Source organism: Schistocerca nitens, chromosome 2, assembly GCF_023898315.1.
Source record: "Schistocerca nitens isolate TAMUIC-IGC-003100 chromosome 2, iqSchNite1.1, whole genome shotgun sequence".
NCBI lineage: Eukaryota > Metazoa > Arthropoda > Insecta > Orthoptera > Acrididae > Schistocerca > Schistocerca nitens.
The window spans coordinates 447,794,609-447,817,017 of record NC_064615.1 but is presented as its reverse complement, the minus strand read 5'-3'; the positions used below and the strand labels follow the sequence as shown (position 1 = coordinate 447,817,017).

Here is a 22,409-nt window from a genome sequence, read left to right as displayed (position 1 = left end):
CCTCCAGCCCGTTGCCGCGCCTTTACCGTTGTGTCCTGCCATCTCTCCATCACCACCTCTTTTCCCATAGCAACTTCCAGCACCTATCCCTCCCAGATGATGAGCTTCACCCTGATCTCCTCCCTTCCTACCAACTCTAGCTCCATCTCCCCCCTCCTACTCCTCAGGGCTCCCCCTCCCTTCCTCTTCCATTCCACTGAGCGGTTTTCCTTCCTCCTACGCCCCCCTCCGTTTCCCATACCCGCCCTCCGTGTCTGTGTGCTCCCTCCTGACTTGCTTTCCACCTCCCGCCCCACCTCTCTCCTGCTTCTTGGTGCGCCCCCGACCCCCCTTTTCTTCTTCTCCTCCCACCCCCTTCAAACTTCCCTTCTCCACTGCACCTTCTTCTCCCCTCTTTTTCCCACCTCTCAGGTCCTCCATCCCTCGGCACGTCCCTACCAGTGGTTTTTTATTCTTCGTGAGTGCTTCGTCGCTTACAGTAGTAGTGTGAGGAGGGCTATGCGAGAGGCGTTCAATGAATTAGAAAGTAAAGTTCTATGTACTGACTTGGCAGAAAATCCTAAGAAATTTTGGTCTTATGTCAAAGCGATAGGTGGTTCAAAACAAAATGTCCACACACTCTGTGACCAAAATGGTACTGAAATAGAGGATGATAGACTAAAGGCCGAAATACTAAATGTCTTTTTCCAAAGCTGTTTCACAGAGGAAGACTGCCCTGTAGTTCCTTCTCTAGATTGTCGCACAGATCACAAAATGGTAGATATCGAAATAGATGACAGAGGGATAGAGAAACAATTAAAATCGCACAAAAGAGGAAAGGCCGCTGGACCTGATGGGATACCAGTTCGATTGTACACAGAGTATGCGAAGGAACTTGCACCCCTTCTTGCAGCGGTGTACCGTAGGTCTCTAGAAGAGCGTAGCGTTCCAAAGGATTGGAAAAAGGAACAGGTCATCCTCGAACAGATGTGCAGAACTATAGACCTATATCTCTAACGTCGATCAGTTGTAGAATTTTGGAACACGTATTATATTCGAGTATAATGACTTTTTTGGAGACTAGGAATCTATTCTGTAGGAACCAGCATGGGTTTCGAAAAAGACGATCGTGTGAAACCCAGCTCGCGCTATTCGTCCACGAGACTCAGAGGGCCGTAGACACGGGTTCCCAGGTAGATGCCGTGTTTCTTGACTTTCGCAAGGCGTTCGATACAGTTCCCCACAGTCGTTGAATGAACAAAGTAAGAGCATATGGACTATCAGACCAATTGTGTGATTGGATTGAAGAGTTCCTAGATAACAGAACGCAGCATGTCATTCTCAGTGGAGAGAAGTCTTCCGAAGTAAGAGTGATTTGAGGCGTGCCGCAGGGGAGTGTCATAGGACCGTTGCTATTCACAATATACATAAATGACCTTGTGGATGACATCGGAAGTTCACTGAGGCTTTTTGCGGATGATGCAGTGGTATAACAGGAGGTTGTAACAATTGTACTGAAATGCAGGAGGATCTGCAGCGAATTGACGTATGGTGCACGGAATGGCAATTGAATCTCAATGTAGACAGGTGTAATGTGCTGCGAATACATAGAAAGAAAGATCCCTTATCATTTAGCTACGATATAGCAGGTCAGCAGGTGGAAGCAGTTAATGCCATAAATTATCAGGGAGTACGCATTAGGAGTGATTTAAAATGGAATGATCATATAAAGTTGATCGTCGGTAAAACAGATGCCAGACTGAGACTCATTGGAAGAATCCTAAGGAAATGCAATCCGAAAACAAAGGAAGTATGTTACAGTACGCTTGTTCGCCCGCTGCTTGAATACTGCTCAGCAGTGTGGGATCCGTACCAGATAGGGTTGATAGAAGAGACAGAGAAGATCCAACGGAGAGCAGCGCGCTTCGTTACAGGATCATTTAGTAATCGCGAAAGCGTTATGGAGATGATAGATAACCTCCAGTGGAAGACTCTGCAGGAGAGACGCTCAGTAGATCGGTTCGGGCTTTTGTTGAAGTTTCGTGAACATAGGTTCACCGAAGAGTCAAGCAGTATATTGCTCCCTCCTACGTATATCTCGCGAAGAGACCATGAGGATAAAATGAGAGCGATTAGGGCCCACACAGAAGCATACCGACAATCCTTCTTTCCACGAACAATACGAGACTGGAATAGAAGGGAGAACCGATAGAGGTACTCAAGGTACCCTCCGCCACACACCGTCAGGTGGCTTGCGGAATATGGATGTAGATGTAGATGTACAGTGGTTTTTTTAAGTGTCTCTCGCTCTGTGTGTTTTTATACTGTGATTGACTTTTAACTTGTGTGTGTCACTCCAGTGTATTTTTAAGTGTCCCACAGATCTGCAACTGTGTTATTTTAACTATAAGTCGACTTTTTTAACTGTCTTCCAATGAGTGTCCCTATGTTAGTGTCTATTTTAACTTCCATTAACCCCATTATTGTGTTTTTATAGCCCCCTTTGTCCACCCTTTTTATGTACAAGTTTCCATATGGGGCAGTGGAAAGAAATTACAGTAAAGAAAAAAAAAGTCTTCGTCAGTCTTCGATGGCTCAGCTGAAGATGACTGGCAGGTGTCAAGTTGAAATATCGTGGAATGAAGTTTACGACGACCGGCGGCAATCCCTAAATGTTTTCGAACAGCTGTTTAGCTTTCTTTCACAGATACATATGGGTAAAGCAGTGCCCGATGTCTGTGAGACAGCCTCGAAAAGCAAATACAAGTAGCTCGGATACAGTCTTTAATAAAGCGGCAGAGGGAGAGAGGCGCCACACCTGTGGGTCCAGTGCGTCGTAGTAACGCGGCACCAGAACGTCTGGGGCGGCGCCGGGGCCCGCGAGGAAGGCGGCCACAGCGGCGGCGTCGCTGCCGGCTCCGGGGTTGAGGTGTGCGGGCAGCCCCGCCGCCCTCAGCAGACGCAGCGCACGCTGTTCGGGGTGGGGCGGCGTCGCCCACGAGCACAGCGCCGAGCCGCTCATGCACAGCGCGCGGTCGAACAAGCCTGCCCCCACACAATAAACACTAGCCAGCTGCCACCCTCAAAGGAAAGGTTAACGGAGAGAAGAGGTACTGTCTGTGATGAATATAAGGACAGCTCACCAATTGCGTGAGGTAGTCGAGCTGCAACAGTTAAAGATGGAAAATGTGAGTAGTCAGAGTGGGCATCTGTCACATGTCAGGCGTCTGGAGGCAGATGATTCTTCATTCAGTTGTTATACGAACATGAGCATGTTTACTTTATGCTCTACGCATGATATTTTATATAATGGTAGTTTTACTTATGACATACAGATATACTACGCATTACATGTTCTTGAAGTGTAATGCACGAGATCCGAAGGTAGCAACATAGTTTGCCGAAACCGGTAATCTAAATAAATGCTTTACAAAAGCGGACGTGACTGTTTGAAAATTTTTTACTTCTGTTTTCGTATTGATCCAGATCGCCTACAATTTGGACAACATCAAGTACATACAATCATTTTACATTATCTACATCTACTTCTACATCTACATCTACATCTCCATTTATACTCCCCAAGCCACCCAACGGTGTGTGGCGGAGGGCACTTTACGTGCCACCATCATCACCTCCCTTTCCTGTTCCAGTCGCGTATGGTTCGCGGGAAGAACGACTGCCGGAAAGCCTCCGTGCGCGCTTTGAATCTCTCTAATTTTACATTCGTGATCTCCTCGGGAGGTATAAGTAGGAGGAAGCAATATATTCGATACCTCATCCAGAAACGCACCCTCTCGAAACCTGGACAGCAAGCTACACCGCGATGCAGAGCGCCTCTCTTGCAGTCTGCCACTTGAGTTTGCTAAACATCTCCGTAATGCTATCACGCTTATCAAATAACCCTGTGACGAAACGCGCCGCTCTTCTTTGGATCTTCTTTATCTCCTCCGTCAACCCGATCTGTTACGGACCCCACACTGATGAGCAATACTCAAGTATAGGTCGAACGAGCGTTTTGTAAGCCACCTCCTTTGTTGATGGACTACATTTTCTAAGGACTCTCCCAATGAATCTCAACCTGGTACCCGCCTTACCAACAATGAAGTTTATATGATCATTCCACTTCAAATCGTTCCGCACGCATACTCCCAGATATTTTACAGAAGTAACTGCTACCAGTGTTTGTTCCGCTATCATATAATCATACAATAAAGGTTCCTTCTTTCTATGTATTCGCAATTGTCTATGTTAAGGGTCAGTTGCCACTCCCTGCACCAAGTGCCTATCCTCTGTAGATCTTCCTACATTTCGCTACAATTTTCTAATGCTGCAACTTCTCTGTATACTACAGCATCGTCCGCGAAAAGCCGCATGGAACTTCCGACAATATCTACTAGGTCATTTATATATATTGTCTACGACGCAAGGAAGCAAACCGAAGGACAACCAGACAAAACATTGGTCACCTCCACGAGTCATTACGCTAGTACCGTATATAACTAACTCTAGCGCTGATAATGACCTCACTTCGTCGAGGCAGACAGCCCATAACTTTCTCCAGGTATACCATACCCAGCTGAAGCCACTTATTGATATTAGCATTATATCCCGTACAGCTACATAGCTACAGGGATGTTGATTTCTATGTTTCATCCTCTGTTCCAACTAGTCTCAGACATTTTCTTTGGGATTACGGTACAGTGATTTAGCGGGGAATGAATTCATACAGTCAAGTAAACACAGCTGTAATCTGGAAGGTGAGAGTGGTCACATCATACTCATAAAGGTGTAGAAGAAAGGAACACTGACAACACTGAACCAAACAATGCTGGTCCACATTCATGGTTCTGAATTTGCAGCACAAATCATGGTACGTCAGTTGACGCCTTGCATCATTTGAAAACAGACAAAATCACGACTCATTTGACCTCACTATGCGCCTCCAGTCACGTAGTGTCCGGTTTCTGTGTTGTTTTGGTTACTGAAGACGTGCGGCTTTACGTGCTGTGTGGCCAATGACCAGACTCTAAATGTTTGCACACGGTTCCCTTCGTAATGTTTGGTCGTAAAATTGCTGCGTTGGATGCGAATCCACGGACAGCAGCACTTCCTGTCTGGTTCGAAGCCGACTGTCGTTGACAGGACGGCACACTCGACTCCAGTCGCTGTCGGTTAGGATCTTTCTGCGAGTGGTAGATCAATCCTCGAAGACGCGTTCGGCAAGCCATGTTGATACGTCAATAAATCTGGGTGTGATCACGGTTTTCTCCAAGCACTGTAGTTCCTTACTGCCATTGTGTCACGTCTTCACGTCCACCCATCACACTGTGGTGATGTCACTCAGTAGATTGACACATACATCACTTCACTGCCATGACTTACGCTAGCAGTGGAGGTCCACATGTCCGCCTTGCACTGATTCTAGACCGTCTACAGCGTCTCAGTTAAGGCGGCTAACTATTTGTCTGTAATTTCAGGCTGGTCATAGTACATTCTCGGAGCTCTGAGAGAAATCACCTGCGGGGAAATGAAAAAAAAAATGCTAAGAACTGGCTAACTCCAACAGGAAGCACAGGCAGGAAATAGGTGACCCAGTGAATTGTCCGATGTACCTAAGTGGGATCACGTCGGGATGCGACTGGTTCGCAGCGACAAGAGTCCATTACGGGGATTATTGTCACGAAGCAAAAGACATAAAGATATGACGGGTAACCTGTTTTTAGGAATTTTCACTACATCATCCAACGAATTTTTAAATTTTCGCAGTTTGGTTTTCACTGTGGACTATAGAAACATCTATGCAACAAACTGCCGTCGACCCTTTTTGTTTTACACTGATCTGTTATGTGGCAAATAGTATCTCAAACGTTTGTATATTTTGATCCCTGTTTTGTATTTTATTAACCATTTTTTGAATAAATACTGTAGAACTAATAGTGCCCTCCGCCACACACAACTTCGTGGCTAGCGAAGTATATAAAAAAAACTGAAAAATAGAAAAAAACTGTCTTAAATAACTCCGAACTGAAGCGAGACTGATGGTTTAAATTTGGTTCACCGGTGTATTGGATCTTGGTCGAAGATAAGTTTTAATCGTTTGAAAATTTCATTTGAAATTTGAAAATCGTTTGAAAAATTCATTTGGATCTTACTTTCAAAAAAACTGTTTCTTTGGGACGTTTCTGGAGCGCGCCACTGCTGTACTCTAAACGTGTATGACTCGGTTCAAACTGTAGCACGAGGGTAGATAAACGAATAAAGTCAAAAAATTGTTTTATTCAATAATGTTTATCCGTTGTCGAGATACTATGGTTTAAAGTGGAGCTAGACCTAGCATGTAAAAATGGTTCAAATGGCTCTGAGCACTATGGGACTTAACTGCTGAGGTCATCAGTCCCCTAGAACTTAGAACTACTTAAACCTAACTAACCTAAGGACATCACACACATCCATGCCCGAGGCAGGATTCGAACATGCGACCGTAGCGGTCGCGCGGTTCCAGACTGTAGCGCCTAGAACCGCACAGCCACCCCGGCCGGCACCTAGCATGTAAAATTCATTGTTGCGTGAACTGAATGCGCGGAAATGGTTTAGAGTGAATGAAATTAAAAAATGCGTTCTTAGAATAAAATTGACAACTCGCTTTCAAAAAATTGATTTCATTTTTATTTTACGTGAAAAAATCCTTTCAAATTTTGTAAGAGGGCAGACAAATACATGTAATTGATGGGTCGTCTTTTTGTTTTGTGAAAGTCTTATCCGTTGACACGATATAAGCAACATAGTTCTAAAGACAATAAAAAGCTATATCTACATCTACATCATACTCCGCAAGTCACTTAATAGTGTGTGGCGGAGGGTACTTTCGGTACCTCTATCTGATCCCTCCAACCCTGTTCCACTCACGAATAGAGCGTGGGAAGAATGATTGTCGGTAAGCCTCTGTATTGGCTCTAATTTCTCGAATTTTTTCCTTGTGGTCAATACGCGAGATGTATGTGGGGGGAAGTAATATCTTGTCTGACTCCTCCTGAAAAGTGCTGTCCCGAAATTTCAATCGTAAATCTCTCTGTGATGCACAACGCCTCTCTTGTAACGTCCGCCAGTGTAGTTTATTTGGCATCTCCGTAACGCTCTCTCACCTGACGTCAACGATATAGGTCTATAATTGTGTGGATCTGTCTTATGGCCTTTCTTAAAAACGGGAATGACCAGCTCTTTTCCCATACGTTAGGTACCTTTCGTTGTTCAAGCGATAAATTACTGCTAGAAGGGGAGCAAGTTCCTTCGCATAATCTTTATAGAATCTTATAGGTATCTCATCTGGTCCTGAAGCCTTTCTACTACTAAGCGATTGTAGCTGCTTTTCAGTTCCGCGATCGGTTATCTCAATATCTGCCATTTCGTTGTTCTTACGGCGATTGAAAGGAGGGACAGTGTTACGATCTTCCTAGGTGAAATGATTTCGGAAGAGCGAATTCAGTATTTCGGCCTTCTCTCTGTCATCTCCCGTTTCGGTGTCGGCGTGGTCGCTGACGAATAGATGATTTTGACCCACTTACTTATTTTACATTCGACAAAAATCTCTTACGGTTTTTACTCAGTTCGGTTGACAATGTCTTACTTTCAAAATCATTGAACGTTTCTCTCATTGCTTTCCTAACGCTCATTTTCGCTTCGTTCAGCTTTTGTTTGTCAGTTAGGTTTTTACTTCACTTGAATCTGAGATGAAGTGCTCTTTGCTTGCGTAGCTCTTTTCTGACACAGCTATTAAACCTCGGTGGATCTTTACCATCCCTTAAAACCTTACTCGGAACTTACTTATCTAGGGCGTATTGAACGATGCCTTTGAATTTTTCCGTTTGTTCTCCACATCTTCGTCCTCTTCACTGAGCATTTGACGCTGACTGCTGAGATATTCTGAAATTTGTATCCTGTCACCCTGTAAGTAGCCTGTTTGTATGTTGGCAGCGCTATAGACTGTGTTAATATCACTGACAGCGCTCTGCGTCCTCGGCAAGAGATTCTGTTGGTTGGACGGACTAGCAGTTAGCGAGTCGATAGAGAAGTGAATGGACATGCTTTCCTTAGTAGACTGTGTTGGTAGGACACGCAATGTAAAGTGAGATGAAATTTCTTATAGGAAATTTCTTATATGAAATTTCTTATTAGAAAATATGCTTGGAAAGATATGATAATGGATGCATGGTTGATAATGTTTGGGTAGTGGAGTTATGGACAACTATATAATTTCTGTAACTGGACGTCATATGAATGAGGTAAAATTTTCTAAATACATTATTTGCTCATAAACAAAATATTTGTTTTGCTAACCATACGCCTCCTAGTAGTTATAGTCTGTAGTAGTTACAATCTTTTTATTAAGCTGGCTGTTGCTACTTGCTGTAATTGCTGTAGTTCCTATTATAAAGATTTTCTGTGAGGTAAGTGACTTATGAAAAAGTATGGGGTTTCCACTGTCGGATTCGTGATTGAAATGAGTTTAGGCAATTAACAGAGTTGGAGGTAGTTTCATATTTCTTCTATTTAATGTTTTTTGGATTTGTATTATTGTTGTAATTTCTTGCAAGTCAGGGCTATTCTTTTGTGTTAATTATGGAAGTCATGTTGTCAATGTATAGCAGTCAGATTGCGTTGGGCTTGAATATTGAGGGTAATAAATGAATAGGTTAAGTTTGAGTTGTCTTTGTCAGGGAAAATTCTGTTGGTCAGTGTTTAATAAAAAAATATTTAAAGAGTTAGTTTCACCTGTCGACTCTTAGACGAGAATACGTCACTTTACTTCTAATTTCCTTGTATTTCGAATAATTAGTGCATGATTAGAAATTAGTTATTGTTTACTGCTGGCACGTAATTGTATGTATGGAATTTCCTTTGTAGTTGTAGTTTCTTATTTTTTTACTGTATTGTCATGAGAAAAATAGTTGTGGTATGCAGTATCTCGCAGTCGCCTTTGCAAATAATTAGATATTTATTATTTTCAGTGCTATTTTGGAGTTACTTCTTAATTTAGCTACTCAAGTTGCTTATGTGTGTTATTGTGTAAAGTAATGTGATAATCATGACGAGTTAAAAGCGTAAGACTAGGCTCCAAAGCAAATTGAGAAATGACAGTAACGATGAGCGTAGCTTGTTAGCACAACCTAGTAACGAATTGTCAAATGTTCAAGACAATAATTTGGTAATAGTGCATAGGGTCATGGACCAGACAGTAAATAACGGGGTAGAAATCGAAACAATCAGTCAACAGAACAATATCTTGCAAATGCCGTAGATTCATGTTTTGCATCAATACACTTTTTTCAATTAAATCATGACACAAACTCTACTTTTCAAAATACGAATATTGCCAGTGCAAACGCACTGAGGAAAAACACAAAGGATCATGTTTCAGTCAATAATGCACTGTTATTGCAATTAATAAAAATTTTGACCAAACAGACCAAAAGCTTCAATAGTTAGACATAAGGGAACAAAATCAGAAACAAAACAGCAACAATTTCAAAAGTTAGACACAATGGAACAAAATCAGAAACAAATACAGCAACAACTCCAAAAGTTAGACCCAATCGACGAAATTAAACAAACACTTGAATAAACATATGAAAATTTAACAGCTGAGGTACACAAAATCGAATTAAAATATCAAAACATTTCTGAAGACGTAAAAACACAAATATGTAAGTATTTTCAGTCTATTTTTTGCTGCGTGAAGACACATTACAGAACCATGAAGCAGCAATAAAAGAACTGCAGATCATTGTACATGAAAATCACGATACCTTGCAAGCCAAATTTGACTCTGTAGCGTCTACAGATACGGTTGAGCAAATTGTGAAAAATCAGGAAAACTAAAAGGACACAGTAGATACGATTACGAAACAATCGGACGCTCTAAAACTTGGCTCAGAAAAACACACGGAGGAGATCAGCACACTATCGAAAAAAATAGCGGAACTTTCGGATCAGTTAACAAATTTATCTACGAAGGTAAATGAAGATTTGAATGATACAAGACCGGTAGCGTTTACTGACAAAGAGAAGTACGAGAAAATTAGGAAATTTAAACAGAGTCAGAAACAAATTAATACGCATCACAAAAAAGAAATGGGGGTAGTACAAGATCAGATGGCACAGGTGATACAAGAATTACGTATTTCAGAGGATACACGCGCTCCGACACGGGAGGAGGGATTTAGAAATACGGAAAAGTCACACGGTAAGTGACCCGTAATAAAACATGGTATTTAGGAGATCTTGAACGGAGTCGGCAGGGAGCAGCGAGCCTTGAGATGGAACGGTCGACACGACGTAACAGTGACCAATTTGCGACTCGCCAACACGATGATTTCGACTATGGGCTCTTCATCACAATGCGTAAATTTAAAACAGTCATGAATTCTAGTAATTACGTACATCCACAAGCTTGGCTTCGTCAATTTTCTCATTATTTTCCTCCTAATTGGTCATTAGAGCATAGATTAGAATTGATGTGTGGCTATTTAGAAAATGTACTAGCTGTAAGAATGCGATCGGTTACTCGCGACTGTCACAATGAAGGAGATTTTTATCATGCCTTCCTTTCTGTATATTGATGTCAGGCTACAGAAGATTGAGTAAAATCAGTATTATAATGATGAAGCATTTCGAACAGTCTGAATTTTCTAGACCAGTAAAATATTTTGAAGATACGTTACACAAGAATCAGTATTTGCCAAACCCGTACAGACCCTTGGAACTTATTCGCATTTCCTTAGTTAAATTGCGTGAACACTTAAGACATATCATTTTGGCTAGACGTTATAAAGATGATATCGAAGCTTTTCAGGGACTTTTGCAAGAACTGGAAATCGACACGGACAATCGCATGATGCGAAAACAGGAAAACAACAGCAATTACAGGTCATATTCATCACAATTTCGTGACGACAGAAACAATAACCGTACACGACAAGTCTACCGTTATAACACAAATCGTGATCAAAATAGACCCCACCCTTATGACAACCATTGGAAAAATAACAACAATTACAGAGACAGATCACATTTCCCTGGTAATGAGTATGACAGAGACAACCGTAGAAATAGACAATATGGGAGGTAGAATAATTATTATCAAGGGAGACAAAATGACTTCAGACTCAACAGTCCACCTCCTAATTATGATTCCGGGAGAAATTCTCCACAACTTAATCGACAGGAAAGAAACTGCAGAAATTACCGACAAGACGACAGACGCTATAGTCTTGACAAAAGACCTGAATTTAAACAGAATTGGCGTGATTCAAATGGGGCAGGGCCCTCTCGACAAGTTGAAATTGTAGAAAGTCGACCTCCAAATCACAGTAACGTCACGCGACAACAGAGAGGTAATAGACAATGACTCGCACCGCAGGCAGTTACAAAACGTACTTGTGGGGGGGCTTATGGGCGCTCAACATCGAGACCATCAGCGACGTACTTGTGAGGCTGACGACGTGGTTACCATGACTATCAATTATTTGAAAATGGAAGACATTAGGGACATTTTACTCCAGGAACATGACGTGAAACAGAACAATACTGCATATCCTTCAATTTACATCACAACAAATGACAAAATTTACAGCAGTACTTGACTCCGGCAATCCACGTTCAGTAATTAGTGAAACAGCTTTTATTAAATGTCACAAATCGAACGATTGCCCCACATTTCCTTTACGTAAAATTAAATTAAAAGGTGTAATTTTTGGGTAAAGTGTAGATGTAAGCCAACAAACAAACTTAGAATTCTTTTGTCAAAGCCACAGATCTATTATGAATTTTCTTATTGTTCCATTATTGTCGACAGAGATAATATTAGGTGTAGATTTTTTGATTGAGTATAAAGCATTTTTAAACTTTCACGACGCTGAAATAAGTTTAGAGTTAGAAGGTAAGTCAATAGCTTCGAAATTTGAAGATTGGCTTTCAAACAATGACGTGGAAATCAATCAGCGTTACCTTTTGTCAGATCACAATTTGGAACTTTCGACGGAATTTGACACTAATGATCACTCTGCAAGTACTGACAGGGATGATATTGACGACGTATTAGATACTAACGTTTTAATTCAGAAAAAATTCAAACAATTGAGAACTGTAATGACAATGATAGGCAGGACCTTTTTGACGTCTTACAATCACATTCCACCGTTTTTACTCACTAAACAGGAGAACACTTAAAGGATTTCAGTACAAATTTCGTGCTCGTGAGCGTACAAAATTTTGCGTGAAACCATACGTAATTCCAGCACGTTATAGGGGCTGTGTAGACCGGAAGTACAATCTATGCTTGACGAGGGCATCATTGAACCACGCGGTAAGCTCATACAATAAACCATTATATGTTGTTGAGAAGAAAAACGGAACGATCAGGCTTGTCGTAGATTCCAGACAAATTAATACCGCAAAAGTTGGAAGAACTTCAAAATTTCAATGGCGTTAAAGTGTTGTCTTCCGTTGAACTTAGATTTAGCATATGGCAAATTGAACTTCATCTAGAATATAGAAAGTATATGGTTTTTCTTTGTTTCGGTGTTTTTTATCAATTTCGGAAACTTGAACATTTCTTCGGCGGTATTCATTTGTGAGGTAAATTCTATATTACCTGACTTTTTAAAACAACACAATACCTCGTACATGGACGATATTTTAATAGCAGAAGTCTCTTGGAATCATCATAATCGTGTCCTCAACAGTTTGTTACGTATTTTTGCTGAATCTGCAATAACAGTTAACTTGGAAGAATCTGAATTCGGTAGGATAAAGGTGAAGTTTTTGGGTCATATTATTTCTTCTGAGGACATTCAGCCGGATCCTGAAAAGTTGGAAGCAATCAGAGCTATTCCTGTTCCATCCAGAAAAAGACAAGAACGCAGTTTTCTAGGTCTCGTGAACTGACGGTCTCGTGAATCAATGGTAAGGGGAGGCTGGCAAAGCTTATAGGTGACAGTGTAGTGGGTGGTGGTGGGACCACTCATGGAAAAATTCCTGTAGTAGTTGGTGTTAGAGCTGCACCTTTTTTAGATTGAAGTCATCTGTTAGGTATAACTGCTTAAAGAAAGTCTCTCTAACTAATGGCTCACCTTCAGAGGACTTAATGTTTCCAAGTAGGGAAGGAATTAACATGTTTCATCAAAACGTAAGAGGTATTAGAGATAAAGTTAGTGAACTGCTTATAGATGTTGACTCTGAAATTATTGGTATATCGGAGCACCCCCTTAAATAATTTGATAATCCATAGTCTTCCTTTAGCAGGATACATATTAGCTGGTTGTTTTTCAAGGTGTTCCTTGTGGGATGGGGGAGTGGCTAAATACGTAACAAAATAGTATTCCATTTGAGTCCATAGACGTATCATGGTACTGCACTGAGTAGATATTTGAATGCTGCGCAGGGGCAGTTGAATTTAATAAAACTAAACTTCTAATTGTTGTTGTTTATAGGTCCCCTAACTCTGACTTCGGGCATTTTTGCTCAAGCTAGAGAGGATCCTTGATTCATTTTGTAGAAAGTACCAGAAATTAGTTGGTTGTGGTGACATCAAGATAAATTTTGTATATGATGGTGCGAGAAAAAGGATGTTGGTAGATCTCCTAAATTCATATGATATGAAGCAGACTTTGTTTTCTCCAACAAGGGTGCAGGGGAACAATAGCACAGCCACAGACAATATTTTTATTCATTCTTCGTTACTAAATGGGGAGTCTGTTAGTAAAAGGGTGAATGGCCTTTCGGACCATGATGCACAAATTTTAACACAGAAAGGCTTTGTACTCAAACAAATGTCACATATAATTACAAACTATGTAGGAAAGTTAATCCAACAGCAATAGAGAGTTTTTTTAGACTCTGTCACTAACATTTCGCCAGCACGAGTGGCTGGCATTGTCAAAGCATCACCCTCCATTGCTGGTGGTGAACTGGAGCCGAGGTTGCAGCCGCAGACTGCACCTGGCGTGCCAACGTCCAAGGGCTTCTGGTGCGGTTCTCCTCTTGCTACCTGCGACGGTTGTTCGCTGCGGCATGGGAAGTCAGAATTTGTTTACCTTAAGGATTTCTTCTTTCTTGTTGAAGCTATTCTTGTAAAGTCATCAGGTGAACGTTGGCTGAAGAACCCGAGACAGAAGCCAATAGGCAGTATGTCAACAAGTGGCCATGAAAGACTTAACAATTTTGTATTACGCCTCTACGAGGAGGAGATCTGCAATTGCACCGACGCCCTGACCAACGGTGGAAGAAGAAAGCGCGATTGATGTCCTCTCTCGCCTTTCTGTCGCGGTGCCGGGATGAAGGTGCTACACCGAAGTTCTTGAAATGTAAGATCTTATTCACCTCCCCAAGCACATCGTATATACGACAGAATAGAACGAGCTTTTTTTCGTGATAGAATTCGTACAACACGGAGAGACTTGGCAAGAATGGGTAAGGAACTTTTGGACATTTTCTATCCACTAAGTAGCAGAATGCATCGAGACGACTGAGACAAGATCGACAGCGTCACTCACAGTAGCATGCTAAATTAACTCGAGCGTTGCACTGAGCGACAGAAGAAAAGGTTTGAAAGATGTCGGAAGCAGACTGACAAGGCGATTCCCGACATGTCACGCACAGTGGTCAGTGTCACTGAGTGACAATTGACAGAAGAGGAAGTGTCTGTTCTTCAAAAAGGAGGGAATTTCGCCATCATGCCGAGAACTATACCTATGGAGGACATCATTGCTAATACCGAAGAGGCATACGAAACCCTTCCTTGTGAAAGAGCAGAGGAAATACGCAATGAAACAGCCAGGATACTGCGCCGAGCACAACCACCAGAGCCGGCCGGAGTGGCCGAGCGGTTCTAGGCGCTACAGTCTGAAACCGCGCGACCGCTACGGTCGCAGGTTCGAGTCCTGCCTCGGGCATGGATGTGTGTGACGTCCTTAGGTTAGTTAGGTTTAAGTAGTTCTAAGTTCTAGGGAACTGATGACCTCAGTTAAGTCCCATAGTGCTCAGAGCCATTTCAACCATTTTTGAACAACCACCAGCTTGCAATTTGAAGAAAGAAGAGCTACAAGCTATTTAGACTCTTAATGCCGAGAAGGGTATATTGTTACCGAAGATTAAGAACAAAAGATCCGGGTCCTATCAGATCCGACTGCGTACCAAAAATTAAGCACAAACCAGACGCAGCGTATCGCACGGAATACGAATCCGTTAATCAAACCGTCTTCTTTGCCAACAGATATACAGAGGAACCGGTGCAACACAGAAGCCCTACCACCTCGGCAATATGGATTACCTAAGATCCATAAGAACAACGTTCCACTAAGACCGACTGTTAGCACTCATGGCTCACCGACGTATAAACTGGCAAAACACTTGGCCTCTGCTCCATCCGCACGTGAGGAAGACTGACACGTACATAAAAGACTCAGGCCATTTGAATGAGAAGCTGAAGAAACTAAAACTTGCGCCAAACAATATCCTGGTCAGCTTTGATATTGTTTTTTTTTGTTTGTTTACGAAAGTGCCACTCAGAGACTCTCTGGAGCACATCGGTTCCATTTTCCCGCAAGACATCACAAAACTCTTTCATGCATGTCTCGCCACGAGCTATTTCACTTGTAATGACAATTTATACGAACAGCTGGAAGGCGTCGTCATGGTTAGTCCTCTTAGTGCAGTCCTGTCCAACATCTTCATGGAACATTTCGAAGCACAGGCGCTGGACGTGGCGACTTGTAAATCTAAGGTGTGGTACAGATACGTCGATGATACTTTCGCTGTATGAAGTCCTGGTGGGGAACACCTCGGTCACTTCCTACGACACTTGAACAGCCTCCATGCCAACATAATAGTTACTATGGAAGTAGAAAAGGACAAAAAATTACCACTTCTAGATGCACTGGTCGCAAGAAATGGCGAAAATCTGGTACACAGCGTTTTTCATAAACCGACTCACATGGACCGATCCTGCACAATTTATCAAGCCACCACCCGAGCTAGAAAAGAGGCCTGATTAATATGCTCGTAACGAGGGCAGGACGAATATGTGAGCCGCAGCACCTCAGGCACGAAATGCAGCACCTGTAAAGTGTTCTGAGGAGCAACTGGTACTCGACAAGTTATATAAGAAGTGTAACAGAGCCAAACACTCGGCAAAGTGACAAATAAGAAAAAGAAATTTCGGGTACAGCCTTTCTGCCATACATTCCAAGAGTGACGGACAGAATCGGCCGTATATTGCTCAAACACGGCATAAAGACGATTTTGAAACCGACAGAGAAGATGAAAGAATGTCTTAGATCGGCAAAGGAAAAAGGGATCCACTTGCAATGTCGGGAATGTACCGATAACCATGCACATGCGGAAATGTTTATGATGGAATGTCTGGACGGTCAATCAACACCAGGATCAAAAAACGTAAGCGACACTGAGAGTTTTTTAAACTTTGTCAAGGAAGAAGAGTGGCAGGATGTTTATAGTGCCGATAACTTAGATGATAAATACAATGCTTTCCTTAACACATTTCTCATGCTCTTTGAGAGTTGCTTTCCATTAGAACATTCTAAACGGGGTACTAGCAGTAATGGGCAGCCCGGGTGGCTGACTAGTGGGATAAGGATATCATGTAGAACAAAGCGGGAATTATATCAACATGTTAGTAGTCACAATCAAGCTACAGTATCCCATTACAAACAGTATTCTAATGTGCATAAAAATGTTATTAGGAAGGCAAAGAGTCTGTGGTGTGCAAATAGAATAGCTCATTCACAGGATAAAATTAAAACCATATGGTAAGTTCTGAAGGGAGTGTCTGGTCAGTAGCACAAGGTCGACGGTATAAAGTCAGTTCGCAGTAAAAATATTTCTGTTGGTGATAAATCAGTTACATGTACAGTATTTAACAATCATTTTCTGAGCATTGCTGATGAATTAAATAAAAATTTAATTTCTACAGGAAATCATATAGCTTTATTGGCAAATGCCTTTCCGAGATTGAGTCAATAATTAAATCACTGAAGACTAAAGGCCTCTCATGGTTATGATGGAGTGCCTAGCAGAATTTTAAAGTACTGTGCTGCACATGTTAGCCCTGTATTTAGCCATATTTGTAATTTTTCCTTTAGGAATGGGCAGTTTCCTGAGCGATTAAAGTACTCAATAGTAAAGCCGCTTTATAAAAAGGGAGAAAGGGGTAATGTAGATAATTTTAGACCTATTTGTACGCCATCAGTGTTTGCAAAAGTTAGTGAAAAGGCTGTGTATGTAAGGGCAATTGATCATCTTACATCACACAATTTGCTATCAAATGTACAGTTCGACTTTACAAGTCGTTTAACAACTGAAAATACCATGTTCTCTTTTGTCTGTGAGGCACTGGATGGGCTAAAAAAAGGTTTCGAACGCTTGGCATATTTTTTGATTTACCTAAGGCATTTGAGTGTGTTGAACACAAAATATTGCTCCAGAATACGGACCAATACAGAATGTGGGGAGTAGCTCACAATTGGTTCATCTCTTACTTTAGCAACAGTCAGCAAAAGGTCATTATTCACAATGTTGATAACGGCTGTGATGTGGGGTCAGAGTGGGGTACTGTGAAGTGGGGGGTGCCCCAGGGATCAGTGTTGGGGCCACACCTGTTCTTTATTTATATAAATGATATGCCCTCTAGTATTATGGGTAAGTCTAAAATATTTCTGTTTGCTGATGACACTAGCTAGCTTGGTAGTAAAGGATGTTGTGTGCAACACTGGCTCGGTTTCAAATAGGGTAGTACATGACCTAAGTTCATGGCTTGTAGAAAATAAACTAACGCTAAATCATAGTAATACTCAGTTTTTACAGTTTCTAACACAGTTAAAAAAACCTGACGTTTTAATTTCACAGAACAAGCAAATAGTTAGTGAAACTGAAAAGTTCAAATTTCTAGTTGTTCAGACAGATAGTAAGCTGTCGTGGAAAGCACACATTCAGGATCTTGTTCAAAAACATAACACTGCCATTTTTACTGTTCGAACGGTATCAGAAGTGAGTAATCGTTCGACACGAAAATTAGTGTACTTTGCTTAGTTTCATTCGCTTATGTCGTATGGTATTATATTTTGGGGTAACTCTTCCCATTCTAACAGCATATTTTTGGCTGAGAAACGGGCGGTTCAGGCAATAAATGGTGTAAGTTGACGAACCTCTTGTCGACCTCTGTTCACGAGTCTGGGTATTTTGACATTAGCCTCTCAATATGTATATTCCTTATTGTCGTTTCTTGTTACCAATATTAGCTTATTCAGAAGAATAAGCAGCTTTCACTCTGTTAATACCTGGCAGAAATCAAACCTGCATTTGGATCCGACTTTCTTAACTCTTGTTGAGAAAGGTGTGCAGTATACTGCTGCATCCATTTTCAATGAAGCTACCACTCGAATTCAAAAATCTTAGCAGTAATCCACGCGGTTTCAAATCGAAACTGAAGAGTTTCCTCATGAGTCACTCCTTCTATTCTGTCGAGGAGTCCCTTGAAAAATTATGGTGATTCTTTTTGTATTGTTTATTGCGTTTACTTAAACTTATGGACTGACATTTTTCAGATTCATGAACATTTATTTTTATGTGTTATTACTTTTATGTTGTGTATAATGACCTTTTGCTTACTGTTGCTAAAGTAAGAGGCGAACCAATTGTGAGCTACTCCCCGTATTTGGTAATGGTCCAACTTCTGGAGCAATATTTTGTGATCAACACAATCAAACGCCTTAGTTAAATCAAAAAATATGTCTAGCGTTCGAAACTTTTGTATAACCCATCCACTACCTCACAGAGAAAATAGAATATAGGATTTTCAGTTGTTAAACAACTTCCAAAGGCGAACTGTACATTTGATAGCAAATCGTGTGATATAAAATGATCAATTATGCTTACATACACAGCCCTTTTCAATAACTTTAGCAAACCCTGATGGCATAGAAATAGGTCAAAATTGTCTACATGATCATTTTCTCCCTTTTTATAAAGCGGTGTTACTACTGAGTACTTTAATCGTTCGGGAAACTGCCCATTCCTAAAGGAAAAATTACAAATATCTATAAATACAGGACTAACATGTGCAGCACAGTACTTTAAAATGCTGCTAGGCACTCCATCATGTCCATAAGAGTCTTTAGTCTTCAGTGATTTAATTATTGACTCAATCTCTCCATTGTCTGTATCACAGAGGAGTATTTCATACATCAATCTCACAAAGGCATTTGCCAAGAAAGTTATGTGATTCCCTGTAGAAACTAAATTTTTATTTTGTTCACCAGCAATGCTCAGAAAATGATTGTTAAATACTGTACATATAACTGATTTATCACCAACAGAAATATTTTTACTACGAATTGATTTTATATCGTCGACTTTGTGCTGCTGACCAGACACTCCCTTCAGAACTTAGCATATGGTTTTAATTTTATCCTGTAAATTAGCTATTCTATTTGCGTATCACATAATCTTTCCTTTCCTAATAACATTTTTAAGCAGCTTAAAATACTGTTTGTAATGGGCTACTATAGCTTGATTGTGACTACGTCTAACATTTTGATGTAATCACTGCTTTGTTCTACATGATATACTTATCCCACTAGTCAGCCACCTGGGCTGTCTATTACTACTACCGTCGCAGGTAGCAGAGGAGAACCGCTCCGGTACGTAACATATTTGATTAACGTCTCAAGATCGCAGATTAATGTAAGTGTGTGATTAGCCATCGCCAGTGTGAAATGTTACCACATTAATAATAACCGGTGTAGCCGACAGAACGTATATATATATATATATATATATATATATATACGAGGGCGGTTCAGAAAGTAACCTCCGATTGGTCACAGTGCGGATTGTGGGGGGAGTAGCGACGCCATCTGTGCGTTCACGCACTCAACAGGTCAGTCGGCATCAAGCCGTGGTCGAGTGACCGTCGTACCTGCGCTAGTTTAGTTTTTGTGGCAGTTTGAAATGTGTGGTGCAATAGAAAATCCCGCCAAATGTGAAGTGCGTGCTGTCATAAGGTTTTTTACAGCCAAAGGATATTCTGCAGCAGCTATTCATCATGAGCTTTGTGCCGTGTACGGACCAAGAGTTATGAGTGAAGGAGTTGTCCGTGAATGGGAACGTTTATTTAAAAGTGGACGAGAAAACGTTCATGATGAAGAGAGGAGTGGTAGACCATCATTGGTGACTGACGAACTCGTTCAGACAGTTGATGCAAAAGTTCGTGAAAATCGACGTTTCTCAATGTCGGAGTTGTCTACTGGTTTTCCACAGATTTCTAAGACTCTCTTGTACGAGATAGTGACAGCAAGATTGGGTTACCTTAAGTTCTGTGCACGATGGGTGCCCAAAATTCTTACCGACCACCACAAAACTCAAAGAATGGCCTCTGCATTAGACTTTCTGTCACGTTATGAGGACGAAGGAGAACCATTGTTAAACAGAATCGTGACCGGTGACGAAACCTGGATTAAGTACGTGAACCCTGAGACAAAAGAACAATCAAAGATGTGGGCACATTCAAATTCGCCTACCAAACCAAGAAAAGCCTCGCAAGATTTTTCTGCCAGAAAACTGATGGCAACGGTGTTTTGGGATGCCAAAGGGGTGTTGTTGGTTGAATTCATGGAACGTGGTACGACCATTAATCAAGACGTGTACTGTGAAACAATAAAAAAGTGACGACGGGCTATACAGAACAAACGCCGTGGTATGCTGACTTCCGGTATCGTTTTTTTGCACGATAACGCCCGTCCTCACTCTGCTCCCAGAACAACGGCCCTTCTTGAGTCCTTCAAGTGGGACGTTATCAACCATCCACCTTACAGCCCAGACCTGGCGCCAAGTGATTATCACCTCTTCATGCATTTGAAGAAATGGCTCGGGTCACAGCGGTTTGATGACGACGAAGAGCTCAAAGATGCGGTCACAGGCTGGCTCCAGGCACAAGCGGGTGATTTTTATGCAGAAGGAATTTCAAAGCTTGTGAAGAGATACGATAAGTGCCTCAATCGCTATGGAGACTATGTAGAAAAATAGTGCAAAGATGTAGTTGTAAGATGTATATATTAAAATATTTTTATTTAACTTGGTGTATTTTTTTAAATCAACCGGAGGTTACTTTCTGAACGGCCCTCGTATATATATATATATATATATATATATATATATATATATATATATATATATATATATATATATATGTGTGTGTGTGTGTGTGTGTGGTAAAAAGATTATAACTGACGATCACTTCTGTACTCAGGTTACGAGTTTCGCCAAAGAAGAGTTTGTTTTGACGAAGGCAGTTGACGACGTGCCGCGCTGTTGGGGTCACTGAATAGTTGATTACGCTGTTGAAATGATGAAATTCTACGGCATTCAGAGACTGTTATCTGACCTTTGGAGAGCGGCGACAGCATGTGGAAGATGACGGAGGCGGCCCCTGCACTTTGTCCCGCTAGGGTGACACATCCGGCGTCGCCACCGAACGCAGCGATGTTGCGTCGCACCCAGTACAGAGCCAGCGACTGGTCGCGCAAGCCCATATTGCCTGGCACCCCAGCACTGGGCCAGCACAGGAAACCTGCGGCAAATCACACTGATATTGGACGGCATCTAGAACAATGGCAGCATCTGATCGTTGAGGCCCACGTTGCAAGACACCAGAGTTTTAGATTAGCAGAGGAAACCTATGGGACAGCAAAGTGATGTTGCGTCTCACATCAGCACAAGAACCCCGTGGAAAAGCATGGCGGTGTTAGACAGCACGCAGAACGGTATCAGCGTCTGTCCGCACTCGCCCCTGTAGCGAGTTTCCCTAATAGCAATTTCGATCGCAGAGCGAGGTTTAGCATTTTACTGGGATATTGGTACAAGATTTGATGATTTGAGGCTTCAAATCACAACTACTCCTCTTTATGCCAGCCAAATGAAGATGAAAATTTATTCCATCCCCTTTTTCGTAAGAGACAAAGGTGCTCCAAGCAAGTGTGATACGACCGCTGTTGTTTCTTTTTTTGTACATGAATGATCTGACGTGTAGGATGAGCAGTAGTCTGCGATTGTTTGCGGATGACACTGTACCATATGCGAAAGTGACATCGTTGAGTGACCGTTGAAGGATAAGAATGATTTAAGCAGAATATCTGTGTCGCGTGATGAATGGGAGCTTGTTCTAAATGTATAAAATTTAAGGTTAACTGAGATGAGTAGGAAAACCAACGCTTTGTTGTTCTAATACAATATTAAATATCTATGCATAACGATGGAAAACGATGTAAAGTGGAAACGATGGTGGTAGGGAGGGGAAATGGTCGACTTCAGATTAACAGTAGAAGTATCGGAAAGTTTGGTTCATCTCTCAAGCAGCC

At 41.6% G+C, this 22,409-nt stretch overlaps 1 protein-coding gene across 1 annotated transcript in view; it reads right to left on the bottom strand.

Moving 5' to 3' along the window:
* The window catches only part of LOC126235077 (esterase FE4-like), a 79,085-nt gene that overhangs the window by 16,803 nt on the left and 39,873 nt on the right, over positions 1-22,409 (bottom strand). The window contains exons 5-6 of the mRNA XM_049943811.1: positions 21,437-21,622; positions 2,873-3,024 (exon numbers count right to left, since the gene is read on the bottom strand). Of these exons, the coding sequence (XP_049799768.1) occupies positions 2,873-3,024; positions 21,437-21,622 (338 nt within the window). The remainder of the gene's footprint in view (positions 1-2,872; positions 3,025-21,436; positions 21,623-22,409) is intronic.